We start from the raw sequence: 16,280 nt of genomic DNA, 5'->3' as shown, positions 1-16,280 counted from the left end.
AACACATGGAATTTTCCTTTGTTTTATATGCATAGCGCGATTAGGTCAGTGAGCAATTAATTTGTTCCATGAGGATGCACATGTGGAGTGCTGCTTATATTGCAGCAGGGAAGCACCTGGAACCACTCTCTACAGACCCAACAATTTATTTGATATGTGTTCAGCTAACATATCCTGAGCAGTACACACTATTACAAGCCCTGGCGGGGACTATGATAACAAGATGTTACGTTTACTCCTACGGGGGTTCCCACTTTGTCACTTTGCCAGTCGTTGTTGTTCAGATATAGAAATTATACAATAGGGAATCAGTTTAGCCTGCTTCTGTCTATAGCCAGCTGAAAATAAAAGGTAATAGTAAACATCATAGTAATTAGTTTTATTCACATCGCATAATTCTGGTGATGTATTTATATGTCATTATAAATTTGAGCAATTATTTTTTATTCTATTTTAAATTGATATTCATGTCATTCGGTATTCATATTTTATTCACATATACAGTAGCCAAATAATCAATTTGTTCATCACGAAATTCATTTATTATTCATATCAGCATGGCATATACAGACATATACACAAAGAAAAAAAGTTAATCACACCCTAATATATTTAATAATTGTTTGGTCCCAATATGTGTAACAGTCATGAAAGATATAATAACGGGAAGAATGATGTTTTATCGAGATGATGTAATCAGTCATGCGTGACGAAAGCTTACGTGCCATGCATGGTATGCCCGTGCAGCATGCTACCCTCGAGTATCTCTAAAAGCAGTTTATCCAAACGTTTAAATTGATTTCTTAAGCTCGGTTTTAAACAGTTATTCCATGACATTGTGTGACCATGGCCACAAGATGGCAAATAATCGGCGTGCATAACACAGGAATGTCTTATAATACCATTGGTCGGAATTTGGGGTATCATCACACTATCGTAAGCCGTTTAGTCGAGAAACATGCTCAGACCGGTGATGTACAGGACCGTCCCAGATCTGGAAGACCTCCTGTGACCACACTTCGTGAAGACAGGGACCTTCTTCGTCTCATACGCCGAGAAGCCTTTTTAACAAGTACTCGTCTGAAACAGCTGTGGTTGCCCAATCGTCGTTTCAGCACCAGAACCGTCAGGAACCGGTTGGAAGCAGCAGGACTGAGGGCTAGACGAGTCATAAAGCGTCCCTTGTTGAGAGATCGCCACCAAGCCGCTCGTTTACCATGGTGTATTGCGCGACAGAAAAGGAATTTGAGAACTTGGAGACGGATCCATTGGTCAGACGAAAGTCGCTTTCTGCTCCACGTCACTGATGGAAGAAGGAGAGTTTGGAGGCACCGGAACACGGCCTACACCCCCAGAAACATTAAACCGACTGTTGCATACGGCGGGGGCTCGGTAATGGTTTGAGGTTTTTTTTAGGCCAGTTGTCGTTCCTCATTTTGACAACTACCCTCTTGCTACTCGACCTCAGTACATGGATGACAAAGCCAGGCCTCATCGTTCGCATGCAGTCGTGGATTACATGAGGGCCAATGCAATAACGACTCAACCCTGGCCAGCAATGAGCCCAGATTTGAACCCCTTTGAACATGGTTGGGATATTCCGGGACGGCGCATACAGGCACGAGATCCTCCTGTAGGAGTTGTTGTTGTTGACCCATCAAGAGATCCTATGTCTGATTGAAGGCATGAGACGTAGGGTGGAATGCGTCATCCGGGCATGTGGCGGTTATACCCGCTACTGATCTGTTTCATGCGTCATGTCACGTCGAGATTTTAAGGAACATTTTCACATGTAACATCAAACGTAACTCGTTTCCTTAATCCTGCAGCTCCATACTTTGTTTAGGTATTGTCTGAGGTCAAAAACAGTACCTGTGTTACCATGATGCTTTTGTCAGTAAATTTCAATCACAACGCACCAATATCTTCTTTATTTGTTGTCAAATGTTTGTTCTATCCGATGACATTGGAATCGCCCAGCCCCTGTGGTCAGTCATCCCATACCATGACTTTTGCCATTTGTCATGGTTCAGAAATAGGGATGTGCTTAACTTTTTTCTTTGTGTACATTTTACGCTAGTACACGAACAAGATGGGAAACAGGCTGAGCATCTCCATATACAATGGCACAATATGTTCCCTGCGGCAGACGGGTCTTCGGGGCGTTCAGGCGGTCATCCATTACACGATACATTTTCTTTCTGGGACGGATGGCACTGGCCGGCCCAGTGTAATTGCAACATCGGGTTGTTTTTTCTCTATCAAGTCAATGAATTTATACATGTTGGGGTGCTTTGCCGACAATTTCACAGTTTGTAATGTCATCTCTCTACGTGATTGGTCGTACGTGGCCCTTGTGTTTCGAAGTGGCTCCACATGGAACGTTCCCCAGGTTCGACCCACGGTTCTTTCACGTTGTCAGCAAAGTTTTCTCAGGTCTGGATTGTCCATATCTGCATTTTCAAGCGCATAAAGCCGAAAGTTTTCGATGTCACAAAGTCTCAACAGAGGTAGTGCAAGGGACCAACGGATGGTGTTCATACTTTCGCGTTCTTCAATATAGCTTGCCGGCAATGGAAAAGGAAACCTTTTAGATGACACTGGAAGACGATACAGGTATCGATACAGCTGCAATCTCAAAGTCTGTTGGCTGAAGGTTGATAGAGCTGAAAAACTCTACATGCTTTGTTTGCGTTTTAACAGACAATAAAGCGCACACCAGAGGGCATCTACAAATGCATGGACGGGGTAGATCTGGTAGAGTGAGTGAATGAGTGAGTGAGTATGGTTTTACGCCTCTTTAAGCAATATTCCAGCAATATCACGGCGGGGGACACCAGAAATGGGCTTCACACATTGTACCCATGTATGGAATCGAACCCGAGCGAATGTTTTAACCACTAGGCTACGCGACCGCCCCAGATCTGGTAGAAGATGGTTGGAATATGATGAAGGTGCCGTCGCAATAGCAGACAACGGTAGCAGCAAATTGGCGGAGATTGTCATCGGTGGCAAATACAAGGAATATAGTTGTCAGTAGCACGCAACGGGACGTTTTGTTTGGTGTGGGTCTTTCTGTACATTTCAGGAAGGATGATGTCGTGGCGTTAGCGGGGAGGTTGACGGGGTATAAACTACGTTTATAACGAACACGCTGATAACGAACTGACGTATATAACGAAATGAGTTTGGTTTTCTTCCATTTGCTGTATATATATACTGCATTTATGCTTGTAACGAAATACGGTTATAATGAACTAAAATTGTTGGGCCTTTTGAGTTCGTTATAACCGTAGTTTACTGTACTTCTTTGGCTCAGGACCTGTACAGACTGGGTGGGAAACTGAAGAAGGCAGGACCCTGAGTGAAGTTCTGTAACAAATAATCACATTGTAGACAATAAGTTTTGACATTTAAAATTTACATATATGGATTCAAGTGTTTCAGACGATCATCATTATCATACCTACTGAGAAGTTCTTCTTGGTATATAGCCGTAACTGGTCCTGAATCGGAGAGTAGTCTTAAGGTTGGCAAAGAACTCTTCAATCGAATCTCTGAGATGGTTATGATCATTTCTAGAACTACTAATAACGCCTTCAACCGTGTTTATAGTTGCTGGGCAATCTGCAATACAGTAGTCATCATAAGTTTATACCCTTTAGCCAGAATATATCAAATGGCAACCACCACGAGAAATTGGAATGAATCTTATGTTAATCCGTGCGTTTGCTATTTTGCCATTTTATATACAAAATGTGGTAAAGTTCAAACTTCCATGACAGATTTTTTTAAACGTGTATGTCTTGAATAAAGATTGAGTGGATGTATCTGTTTGCTCTGTCATCTGTCATGAGTTGCATAATTGAAGGGAAGTAACTCTCCCGGTAAGAAGCTGGTTTCAGTTATACGGAAATTCGTTTATACGGACGAATTGTGAAATGACGCAAGTGTCCGTATAAACGAGGCACGACTGTATCATTAGGGTTAGACATCGTTCACAATTAAAATCAAATTGATTTAACACAGTTCAGTTATAATCATTGTACGACCCACTGGCTGAGTGATCAGAGTTTGGCAGTGAGTTGTGTTCAGCTGAAGCAGACTTTAGTCACCACTGATCCGTGGCTGTAGCAACATTCAGCTGACAGGCAAAGTGAGAACAAACCTCTTCCTACCAGGGCGAGAGTTTTACAAAATGAGTAGAATTTGTTTGAGGGTTATGAGGAAACGTTAATGTAAATGGCCATATGTAGGCATTTGGGATAGACTTTGAAGCCAAAATTGTAACTGACGTAATTTCAGTGTGTGACGAAGGTCAATGACAATAGTCATTAACACTGAATAGGAACCAGCAGAGATGCTGACAGAGAAAATATCCTAATTACAGATAGGGCAGAGAACTTTCAAATATTGAATGTTTATCACAACTCTATTACATTTTCCACAAGGAGTAGTGAGTGAGTTTGGTTTAACGCCGCTTTAAGCAGGTGGTTAGTTAAATGGGTACTATTTTAGAATTATGGCGACGGCCCCTTCATAATCGAGTCTGGACCAGACAATACAGTGATTGATATTGTGAGCACCGATCCACGCGATTGGGTACGATGACACACAAGTCGATCCCTTTTTTCGCCAGTTATGGCCGGCACAGCTTGCAGGGGTCCGCGGGGAACATAGAATCACCACAGGGAACTATTTTAGTAGGTGATATCCCAAGATATACAGGAACCATTTGATGGTTTCAGCCATCAATGTCTATTTGCATTTGACTGCAATAAATAATTTTGTCAATCGTTATCTGATAGATTTGATGACAGCAGTAGCTCGATCTTCCATGAATCCAAGTAAGGTTGTTTTTGCTTGTGGTGCCATTGATCAATGGTATAATGTTTATTTTCATAGCTACAGCTGTGGAGTAAAGCCTGACACAGCAGTGTAATATCACCATTTCGTGATTGAACAATGTTTTTACTTTCGGTTTTTTAAATATTTGAATTCTCTGATGTCTCGTTAGAGTCGCCATGACTGCTAGAATATGTATCGTCCTCAGTGTAGATGTTGTCTGTACCATAAGGATTTGGATACACGTATCGTTTGCCTAATTGTTAGGATTGAAGCTCATGGTGTCAATCACTGCATTGTCCAGACTCGATTGTGGAGAGACCACCGTCAGAAAGCTGGAATTTTGCTGCGTGCGGAGTTAAACAAACAAACAAAACTATAAACGAATTGTGAAAACATTCCAAGGGAGAATAGGCAAAATATTTTAAGGAATCTCCTTGGAATTTCTACACAAATTGGTCATGAGTAATTAATGGAAGGTTTTTGCTGCCAGAATACCATCATCTGAATACGTAAAAAATATACCCATGCTTTTCTATGCGTATCGGCCAATACGCCCACAGTTTCGTCTTGGGACCACTGGGGCGTCATGATGGAATCACGAACGAAATTGTGGTCACTGAAGACAGTGGGGTATAATTCACTCGGGGCGAATCGACATCATTACTTTCTTCATTTAATTTGATGTTTTCTTGTAACACCTGACAAATGTAAATGAAACGGACATAAAATATTCACCACAAACCTGTCCTTAAACCTGTTTCCAAATGCTTCTTTTTTATATCATAGTCTTGGCAATAATCGGTTTGTTCAGAGATGTCGCCCAAGAAACCATATGAGTAACACATGATTGAGGTATAAACAGAAGACTGCTGGATGTTCAAATGTCAAACACTTAAACGGCGGCTACATATATTGGATGGACAAACCTATTGCGTGACGTCATATCCATGAGGCGCAGTATATCAAACACTGGTTTATCTTTTTCAGAACGATTATCTACATGCGGCAATTATATAGCTGGGATATTGTTGGGTGCGGCCAACACAAATCATCGCTCTAGCTGGTATCTCTAAATCGAAAGAGATTAATATAGTGTTTTGATTGTCTACAGAGGAATTAACTATTTGAACCCACGTTAACATTTTCACCTTGCAACTAAACTAGTGTCCAAAAGAAACGATACCACCTGTTTGCAACGACATAAAAGAAAAACTAAACAATGCAGAAGTTTAGGATTGGTGTTTCACAACATCTGTACAAAAATTTCATTTCAATAAAATCTGTACAACCAATATGACAAGCCTTTAAAGATGGGTGGGGTCGAAAAATGAACATTTCGTTAGAGCACTGATCACAGAAACAACGGGAAATGTCACACCACACGTCTCAAAGTCATGTCAGTAGCGGGTATGTCCACCGTGAGCATCAATACATGCCAGAACACGCCTACGGACTGATGACGTTGGGAGTGATGCGTTGCCATTCCTCGAGGAGACATCGTTCCAAGTCCTGGGCGTTGACTGGAGGCACACGGCGACGTCGGATTTGCCGATCGAGGTGGTCCCATAAGTGCTCGATGGGATTCATGTCCGGTGAACATGCGGGCCATGGCAAAACCTGTACGTTGGCGTTGGCAAGGAAGTTCTGTGTCAATCTTGCTGTGTGTGGCCTTGCATTGTCATGTTGGAAAAGGAGTCCACGAGGCTGTTGCTGAATAAAGGGCACCACAACAGGCCGTAGGATGTCATCAAGATAACGCTGTGCATTCAGGTTTCCACGAATTACGACAAGCATCGTTTTGACGTCACCACATATGCCACCCCAAACCATTAACCCTCCACCTCCAAACGGCCGGACCTGTTGGATACAGTTAGGCGCCAAACGTTCACCAAATCGTCGGTATACAAGCTGCCGTCCATCGTTTCTGAAGATGAGGAATCTGCTCTCATCAGAGAACATAACACGTGCCCAGTCCCGCCCTGCCAACGTCGAACTCGTCTGGCCCAGATCAGTCTGTTGTTCCGGTGTCGAGGCGTCAGGAGCGGTCAGCGGTAGGGATGACGTGGCCGGATACCATACTGCCGTAGTCTCCTGTAGACGGTCTGTCGACTGATCCTGTGTCCCAGTGCTGTAGCCGCCGTGGACGTCGCTGTTACGGTGCGGTTCCTCAGGTGTAATACCCGGATGTAACGATCTTCACGGGGCGTGGTTACTCGTGGTCTTCCACTCCTGGGCCTGTCTGACGTCTGACCTGTCTGACGTAACCGCTGCATCAACCTGGTGATAGTGATGCGTGCGCAGCCCAACCTTCTGGCGACGTCGACGTGTGACGCTCCTTGTTGGACCATTCCAACGTCTCTCTCTCTCTCTCTCGATGGCTGTCAAACGTGGCATATCTTGTGTTCTTTTTGTTGCTGTGATATCAACGTGTCTGATCAGCCGTTTTATACAGTTTTTATGCACGTGCAGAACATGCTAGAGAGGGAAATGTCACTTTCATGAAATTTACGTTTTTTCCCGGAAGTGATCACGTGTTCCCGGTATTTTTTATCGACTATGCTGTGTTTGGGATGTGCAATACGAATTGGCATGTTTTCATACTAGACAATTCACTTAGTAAAAAACAATTTTGAAAATAAGTTGGTATCGTTTCTTTTGGACACTATATTAATTTTATTATATTCAGTTTCAATATATATATATATATATATTGCTAATAGTGTTATTTTACAGAGGTTTCTTTATGCCAGTTGTGTGAATGGCGGGTGCTTCCGGTAGGGCAGGATTTGATTACCCTACCCTACACCCTGTGTCATCACTGATTTTCAGTCATCAATTCATATAATTTTCTTCGCTAATTTGCCTTTTATGTCCTATGGAATCTGTTTCGTCGAATACTAGATTTATTATTCTCTGGCGTTGACGTTTTTTAAGTTTTGTTGTTTTTACCATCATTATAATCATTTATTTTTATTATTTCAGTAAGTATTATTGCTGTGGTTATTATATTATTATGAAGAGACGAATCTCAAAAAATTGAATTGAATAACAGAGAGTTTATTATACTTACTATAATTTGTAGTTAAATTATGTACTGGTAGTGTAACAGTCATCAGTACTTGTAGTATTTGTGTTATTTGTAACACTCAACTGTCGGAGATCGAGACAGTCTTCAACATCATATAACGGGATTAATCGTGACATAAATATAGCTTTACAGTGTATGGCCATGTGATGAACGCACCCGGTGAGTTTAGTTACTTTTTTCAGACCGGGTAGAGTTTGTATGCAGTATATTGTTTGTGACCTCAGAGGATGGCGATCTATAGCCCGTTTTTATCATGTTATTGTTAATATGTATAGTGCTATCCTTTTTTATGATTCCATACTAATTTCATATCTTTTTCTGTGATAAATCTAGTTATTTGACTGTCCTTCGTTGGCAGGTTTGTATTTAAGTTTCAAAGTATTTATAATGTTGATAGTCACGATATGGCTGCAATGTGGCTTAAACTTAAACTCACTCACTCACTGTTTGTGACCAGCATGTATTTAGTATTGCTTTGTGGCCGAGCTGAACGTATGAACTCCGTCTCCTATTGAAGCATTCAAAACTTCATGGTTATGGTAACACTACAATGAAATATCACAGCAGGAAGTGTTCAACTCGCCTGTAGGGGTTACATGTTCTACCCGGCATACATGTGTCCAGCCAGTATGGCTGGGCATAACACTCTTATCCGATTGCAACATTGTCATTTTATTGTTGTGAGTTTTAATGCGAGACACAGAAATAAACTATTTATCTCTCTCTTTTATCTCTCTGTAATTCTCTACTTGGGTACAATCCCATTGCATGATATCAGTGAGGCGTGAATACTGCAGCGGTGGCGTACCACATCGTCTTCAGTGATATATATTTTGTATGTACTGGTGATATAATTTCATTCTTTTAAGCTAGAATCTGAACATAATATAATAGTTCTAAAACACGCTTTGTACACATGATCGTTAGGGTACAGGTTTGTCTTCACGAGAATGTTCTGATATAAGAAATTCGCTTGTACAACGAAACCGTGGCTTCCCTCTGCATGCAGTATTTTTTATGGCATGTTTGAAATGCGAACTGTTGACCTGCTTCTTTTTGAGCCGAATATATCTTGGGTCACTGACTCAAAACATACAATTGTCTTCACTTCACAATTACGAACCAAACAATGTTTGAGTGATTCACAGCCCACTTATTAAGGCCATCCAGGAACAAGTGTGTCTTTCCTCCGACATATTTTTTCAACCCATTGTTTAGTATGCTCCGCGGGCCCTTAAACAAATATTATACAAATATAGTGCTTGTAACAAGCAAAGCAGTACATGAGTGTCAGTTTATTCATGCTGACCTCGTATATTGTATTCAAATACGCATCTGAACTGGCTTTGTTCAGCTGTGACCTCCTTTCTGCCAGGTAGATAGAAAACCATAGGAACGGTGACACACCTGTCACTGTATTTGTTTATCTTCTGAGTTATATGCCATGCAATATAGACCGATTTAAAATTTAACATCCTCATCAGAATTTCATGTTCAGCTCTAACCAATTGTGACCGGATGTGACAAAAGCCATTTGTATGTGAATCAGTATTTTGGAGGACACAAGAAGGTCGTGTTACGTTTCTGCACCTATGTAAGTTAGGCTCCCGTTAGCCTTTCATATACAACAAAACAATTTATCTCTTATAGGCAAAAATACCAAACAATCGTTTTAACTGATTACGCTTTTGAATTCAAAATGTGTGAAACTAGTATTTTCCTCATTCAGATAACATATTGTCAAGGTGGGTATACAAAATGTAGGCATGGGACTACATAGGAAGAAGAAGAATAGGAAAATAGTTTATTAACGTGTCACTGGATGCATAAAAACAGAAACATGGCAAATATGGCATGAATTAAAAATACATTCACCGGCCAGCATTGCCCACGAGACACGAATGTACGTGTTACATCAATAGGTAATATATGAAATATAAAATATAAAATATACATAAAGGCATTAAAACAGGATTAACTGGGTAGTGATATGATATTTAGAAAGTGTGAGACAACGACGCTTATACATTTTTGTTAGTAAAACGGCTAACTTATTACATCGTGAATCACTATTCATTATATAATTAAACTGGTCTGCTGGATAAAGTTGTAGGAATGAGGGATCTAAACTAGAAATAGAATGAAACAAATTGTAACGTAGGTATGTGTAAAGATCACAAGTTACAAGGAAGTGTATCTCATCTTCAACTCAGTTGGTAGAAAACTCGCAGAATGTATTTCACTAAAGGTGTTACAGGTTTTGCAGGCACAAACATGTTAATGTGGGAGAATTAGTGAGCTATTTTGTGTTTGTAATCAGGGTGATCAACTTTTAGCAAGTGTTCAAACAAAGGCCAATAATATAAAATTCTTACCATGAATCGATTCTGATTAGTTACTCAGAGGTTTTCAAATACAATAACCGCCTCTGATTGCACCTGATGGTTTCATGGCCGTATCACAGCAGAAGGAATATTCATAGTCGTCAGGCATTTTCAAACAATGATATGATATGCACGATTATATGTTTTTACGAAGAGTTTATATTTAACAATAACCAAATTTACACATTTGAGAGTGACTATGTACCATGGCCTTAGCCCATTTCCAATTTCGATCTACAAGACTGAATCTACAAGATATCTGCTTGTAAGGACTGACAATTTGCCAGAGCCTTGGTACCGTGTAAGTGGTACGTTAGCCAGTATGCTGCAGTCATATAAAGTCTTTCTGAGGCACTATTAACTTACGTGAGTACATGTGCAAACACCAACCAGGTTTTATTGAATAACATTGACTTCAGAAGGGAATGCATTGTTTCCACCAAGTCTCAAAATAATATTCATTATTCAGTAATTTTCAGACTTTAATTGCAAGTTAATTGTTCGTGGGTATCACAACATTATCCAGGTATAGGGCCTACATAACTTTGGGATCTCCAAGTTTATCTCTTCTTAAGCGGATTTTATTCAAATCTATATGATTAAAAGGCACATGTTTCCTAAAGGAAACAGAAACTCGGGTACCACTGTGTCAACTCCGTTTCGCTTTTTTACGACATAGGTTTCGTCTTGTTCACTTTAGCATACAAGTCATCACATTCCGGGTCTGTAGTTGATGTTGTTACGTTTCCTGTTACCCCATGATTTTTAGGCTGGATATTCGTTGCGTTGTCGGGAACACTTGATGCGACGTGAATATCGCCGTACAGAGAGTTGTCTGACCTAACTAGATCATCGTCATCCGTTGGTGTACCGGTGTCTGCACAGCCTTGGTGAATATGCGCTTGCTTATTCCTGCGTCTCCGTCTTTTGTACACACTGGACAGATTAAAGTGTCATTACATTACGACGCACTGGTGGTGCTTCATGATCAAATGTGAGTCTATTCAAGGACGTCATGTGTTTACATTATATTATACCTGACAGATTGAAATTGTTTTCAGGTATTTCCAATCACTACCCTAAGAAACACAATCACTTTCAGGTGTGATTAAGTCACTGCCTGGGAATGTATCACAATTGAACATTGTTTCTATAATACATTTGATGCGTCTCACCAAGACGACCAAGACTCAGTGTGATATATTATGTTCTAGAATGATATACTGTAATTTCTTACCACAAAGTGCATACAGTAATGGTGACAAGCACACCTCCTCCAACGACACATGGTATGATAATCCACAATGTCACTTTGTTTCCTGCAAACAAACACGTGTTACTCGAAAGGGGGTGGCACATTGCAACATACATCACTAGACACGGAAAGGAAGCATCACTTTATTGATCATTTTCGGGACATCCTGTCTAACAGTGACGAAAACATCAGGCAATTAGCACATGACCATATGAATTCAAAGTCTTCGAGAAAGAAATGACTAAACAAATTCTGTGAAATCATTTCCCATTCTCCAGTGCAATGTACAAGGCGTTCTAAACACAGTCGTGATCATCGACTGCATAAGATTTTAGTGGCACTGTAAGGTGCGATTAAAGGGTATAGGGAAATAAGCAACTATGCAGATTTTGATACTTTGGGACATGCTTAATTTCAAAATTAGTGCTTGGCCGAAATGAAATTTGAAAAACTGAAGAAAACGTAAAACAGACGATGGAAAAAGGTAGGCTAAATCGTCACCTAAACGAAAACAACGGAATTAAAACGGCGTCCCGATGTGTGTCGCGCTGCGGAGGTTCAATGATTTGGCTTGTACCCAGCCTGCCCGCTTCCGCCTCGGATTATTTAATCGCAATACAGAGATTTTCTGTCTACTCATCTGTTGATTACCGTTTCCATACCTCAAGAATTAATACCAACGTACAAAATGCCTTCAGTTGTCTATTCAGGGGATTGATGTATGATAGGCATTCATTGCGTTGAATGCTATCATGTGTAATACATCTCTATATAAACGTGCCATATTGATTTGCGCTCATGGAAACCTTAATAATATAAAGAATGCCTCTCAATTACCTGGCGACTTTTCTGTAGTTGTGTCTATCTCGGTCCGATCTGGCTGAGTGGAATAAGTGCTTGCATCCATTGTTGTAGGCCCACTGCAGTTCATGCCTATATCTATTTGACATAATAATATCATAGCGAACAAGGAGAGAACAATCAGTTTGATGCTTATAAATACCCCCGCTTTGCAGTTTAGCACAACGGGAACCGTTATACTTGACACACAAGGTTTCAGTTTGTCAAATATATGATTGTCATTAAAAGTCTCTAGCTGATATTTACTTCACTATGCTTCAGGAAATACAATTTCTGAGCAGTTACCTACAGGTATTTACAACATATGTCATTGTTTTGTAACATTAAACAACATAAAAGGAAGCAAATTACAAAACTTACATCTGTGATCGGTATAACACCGCTGTGTCATATAATCATTAATAAGTTTCAGGGAGAAAACCAAGAACAAATGTTGTATCATCATTTACTTCAGAAAAGAATTCATCGGTGATAAAACTAGTTTAGGTATCTGACGCTGGGAATGTTTCACAGTTAATACAACACCTTGCATTGTTGTTGTCAATATAAGCTCGCCATTACGTGCCTCATTCTGGATATGGCCATCTTCCCGAACAACACACAGATCTAGAGCAGTTTCACCCAGTTTGACTTGCTGAGAAATGGTGCCTCTACTTGTACAGTTTTTGTCAAGGAATGATGCATTATGTACAAGCTTTATTCCACAGCCCACAGTCATATTTCTCCACACTGTCTGATTTCTTCGAAATTCAAGATGACAACAACAATTGGTGAATGAAGTCAAATTTATCGTCAGAGTGATGCTGGGTGCTCTCACGTAGCCTTCTTTGCATATATCCATACCTGCAACACATTTACACGTAACACATGTGGTTTGTTACATGATAAACCGTAAATGCAACTGTAGAACGTCGAAATACATACACATATTTTAGCAATGTTAACGACTGAGTAGTCGTGGTAAAACGTACTTGACCCACTTGGAGACAAGCAATATATTACAGCCCTTCACGGAATCATTTCAAAAAGGCAGTCGCCGTAATTTGGGCAACAAGTATGCCTCCACCAAAAACATCGCCGATGGAAATACAGACGAACACGTAAAATGTACATTTAGTCGTATACTGACAAATTTAAAAAGAACGCATTTTCGATTTTTTTGTAATATTTGGTCAAATGACCAAAAGAAACAAATTAAGTTGTTCAGTGTATATAGGCTGAACACAACAATGTCGTCGTTCATGTTCGACTCAGACCATAAAAACACAACTCTCCTTTTTCATTATGTGTAAGTACATGTAATGTTACACTATTTCTCTGAACTTATTCAGTAATCTGGAAAGTTGATTTCACTTGAAGTTGTTCAGTCTGGATTATCAGGGTTTTACTGTTCGTTAAAAGAAATCTACATTTACTTCTCCCATGACGCATGTTTACGTTCGAGGGTTTTACTGTATGCTACTTGATCGGTGTAATGCGTTCGTAGTTAGGGCTGACAGGTTAACCTCAAGCAAGTTGTTGCGAGAGAAAGAGAAAACCAAACTTGTTCTGGATCATTACACTTCCATATGCGAACATTCACTCGGACGACGCTTGTTTACTAGTTTTGTTATCCTTGTTTACCGTTTTAGCAATCGGTAATTGAGTTACCCTTATTCCTAAATCGATATTATTGATTTCTGTCGTTTCAGGTTTCTGAGCGTCTAAAAGAGGTCTACTGCATGCCGTGCATCTGATTATATCCGTTTCATAAAGCGATCGAATACTGTCACATAGGCTAACGGCAATCATTGCGCAAAGTTAGCCTTACGTGGAACGGGACTTTATATTCGGGAACACTGAACTCTCAATCGCTTGGTGCCTCAACCAATTACCTTCATTGAATGTCCTCACTACAAATCATTTACTCTCTGGTTATTTTTGCCTCAGTGTTCATATGTGTTCTCCAAGATTTCGCTGAATCTGACAGAGGAGTCGATACAAGTGTCAGAACATCTTATTTCGTCTTTTTTTCAGCATTTGCAAAACTGATACTAGTTGTCAAAGCGCTCAAGGTTTATGAACACATGAGAAATTTTTTTCTGGATTATAAGTTCACCTAATCCCCGACCATTTGATATTCTGTGAGGTGGGTGGGTGTGGGGGGTTCTGGGATTTATCGATATACATAATATTATATTGTCCTAGAAATGCTTTACCAAAGTGACTGTGCCTCAGACTGTTCAAGAATGAAGAGTCATAAAAAATACGCTTTTGCCAGATGGTTTCTTTAATGTATAGTGTCATCGTTTTAATATAACAGAAGATCTGGTTTTGTTGATGTAGTCTTTAAACAAGATCCTAGTTCCCCTCGCTCCAGAATGTCAAATTGTCGTTCCCACAGCATCAATGTTATCATTTTGATCATGTTACGACAATAACTGTGAGCAATCCCTACCTCTCTATAACTGAATTTGAAAGATAGCTGTCAAATACAAAATAGTCCATTTTTCCATTTAACATTTTTATATATATTTTTAAGAATCAGGTTAAAGAATAACGAATGTATCTAAATATACTTCAAAGTAACCATTTGTTGGGCATCAAAACTTCAGCTTAGTTATCATCACCAGGAGTGCATGTCCTATACATCTGTATAATATATGATATATTATGGATGCTTCGTACTTACTTACTGCTAAACAGAAATGGACCCAGGCGTATACTCCAACACCTGTAACAACATATATCCACCGCATTTTCAACTTGTGTAGTGTTAGTGAAATACGCTTGTCCTCTTCGTATCCGCTACCTGTTTGTACGAAACATATATTTAAGCATGACAAGGAAGTGAACGTGTTCATGATAATTGTATGCTATCTTGTTATATTCAGTTAAACTTCCGAGCAAAGGAAACTATACACCCATGTTTGGTGATGGCTAAAAATGAATTATACAAGCAGTGGTAATTCGATAGTGATGTATTTGACACGGGTATCATAGTTGTGTTTTGGGTCTTCAGTTAGCACTGTTTCGGCGACTGTTTTCAAGCAAGTAACGTTTTGATAACGGTTGTAATGTTTTGGTTACTTTATTTTTCCCGGCAGTTTAGTTCAGAACCCAATTGAAAAGTATGATTTACTAGAGCATAGATTTTATATATTGATGAAGTTCATATTTGGAGAACTTACAGGTTACAATAATGGCAAACCAAGATTGTACCCAGTGGTATAGGCCCGGGAAAACAAGAATTCATGGTGTTATTGTAATTGGAATTGAATACAGGGTTGATCATGTCTTTATATAAATGTTCAAAATCTTATTTGCGCCTGTTGTATTCTTTGTGATGATTACCACCCATATTCAATGGGAAACTCCTAATGATCATAATGGAGGAGAATCTCGGGTTCGAACCCAAGTACTTGAGTAAGCAGAACACTTCTCAGTTCTAGTGTAAGCCAACATTGACACCTGTTTGTAATACATGCTTAAGGAATAGGGAGAGGAAATATATAAGAAAACATATGTTGCATTTTAGACGAACCTCAGGCATCGACATGTTACAATTTTGTGTTACAACGGGATAAACGAGAGGGGTGCCAATGACCACGAAGATTATAAAAAACTACGTATCACGTTCTCCTTCATGATAACCGCCTGTTCATCCTAACACGTACCTTTTATCATACCGCCCGCCACCACCAACAACACCATCACCAAGTTATCTATGCCTGGTAAATCATGTGCATATCGTTCAATGACACAAATATAGAACGTATTAAGTCCTTTCACGCATCACTTTCCACGGCTAATCACAATGGCACCTACCTTGCATCTCACTATTATTAAAACTGCGAATACTTGA

General features: G+C 39.8%; 1 protein-coding gene across 1 annotated transcript; it reads right to left on the bottom strand.

Annotated features, from left to right (window-relative positions):
- Nucleotides 1-10,784: 10,784 nt before the first annotated feature.
- LOC125373542 lies at nt 10,785-16,280 on the bottom strand. The gene is made up of 6 exons (XM_048384679.1): nt 16,244-16,280; nt 15,108-15,227; nt 12,962-13,279; nt 12,413-12,514; nt 11,558-11,639; nt 10,785-11,256 (listed from the first exon to the last, which is right to left on the bottom strand). Exons 1-6 carry the CDS (start codon nt 16,248-16,250, stop codon nt 10,989-10,991), a joined length of 897 nt encoding a protein of 298 aa, XP_048240636.1. The 5' UTR covers nt 16,251-16,280; the 3' UTR covers nt 10,785-10,988.

This window comes from Haliotis rufescens, unplaced genomic scaffold (assembly GCF_023055435.1).
Source record: "Haliotis rufescens isolate VD_foot unplaced genomic scaffold, xgHalRufe1.0.p SCAF_5, whole genome shotgun sequence".
Taxonomy (NCBI): domain Eukaryota; kingdom Metazoa; phylum Mollusca; class Gastropoda; order Lepetellida; family Haliotidae; genus Haliotis; species Haliotis rufescens.
The sequence above is the reverse complement of the archived record's forward strand: the minus strand, read 5'-3'. Positions and strand labels throughout refer to the sequence as shown.

Bases quoted from the DNA above. Each gene is read 5' to 3' on its own strand.
- LOC125373542 (XM_048384679.1), bottom strand. The intron at 12,515-12,961 runs GTGTTGTATTAA...TATGTCAAATAG, and splicing joins ATTGACAACAACAATGCAAG to ATATAGGCATGAACTGCAGT. The intron at 11,257-11,557 runs GTAAGAAATTAC...TAATCTGTCCAG, and splicing joins ATTACTGTATGCACTTTGTG to TGTGTACAAAAGACGGAGAC.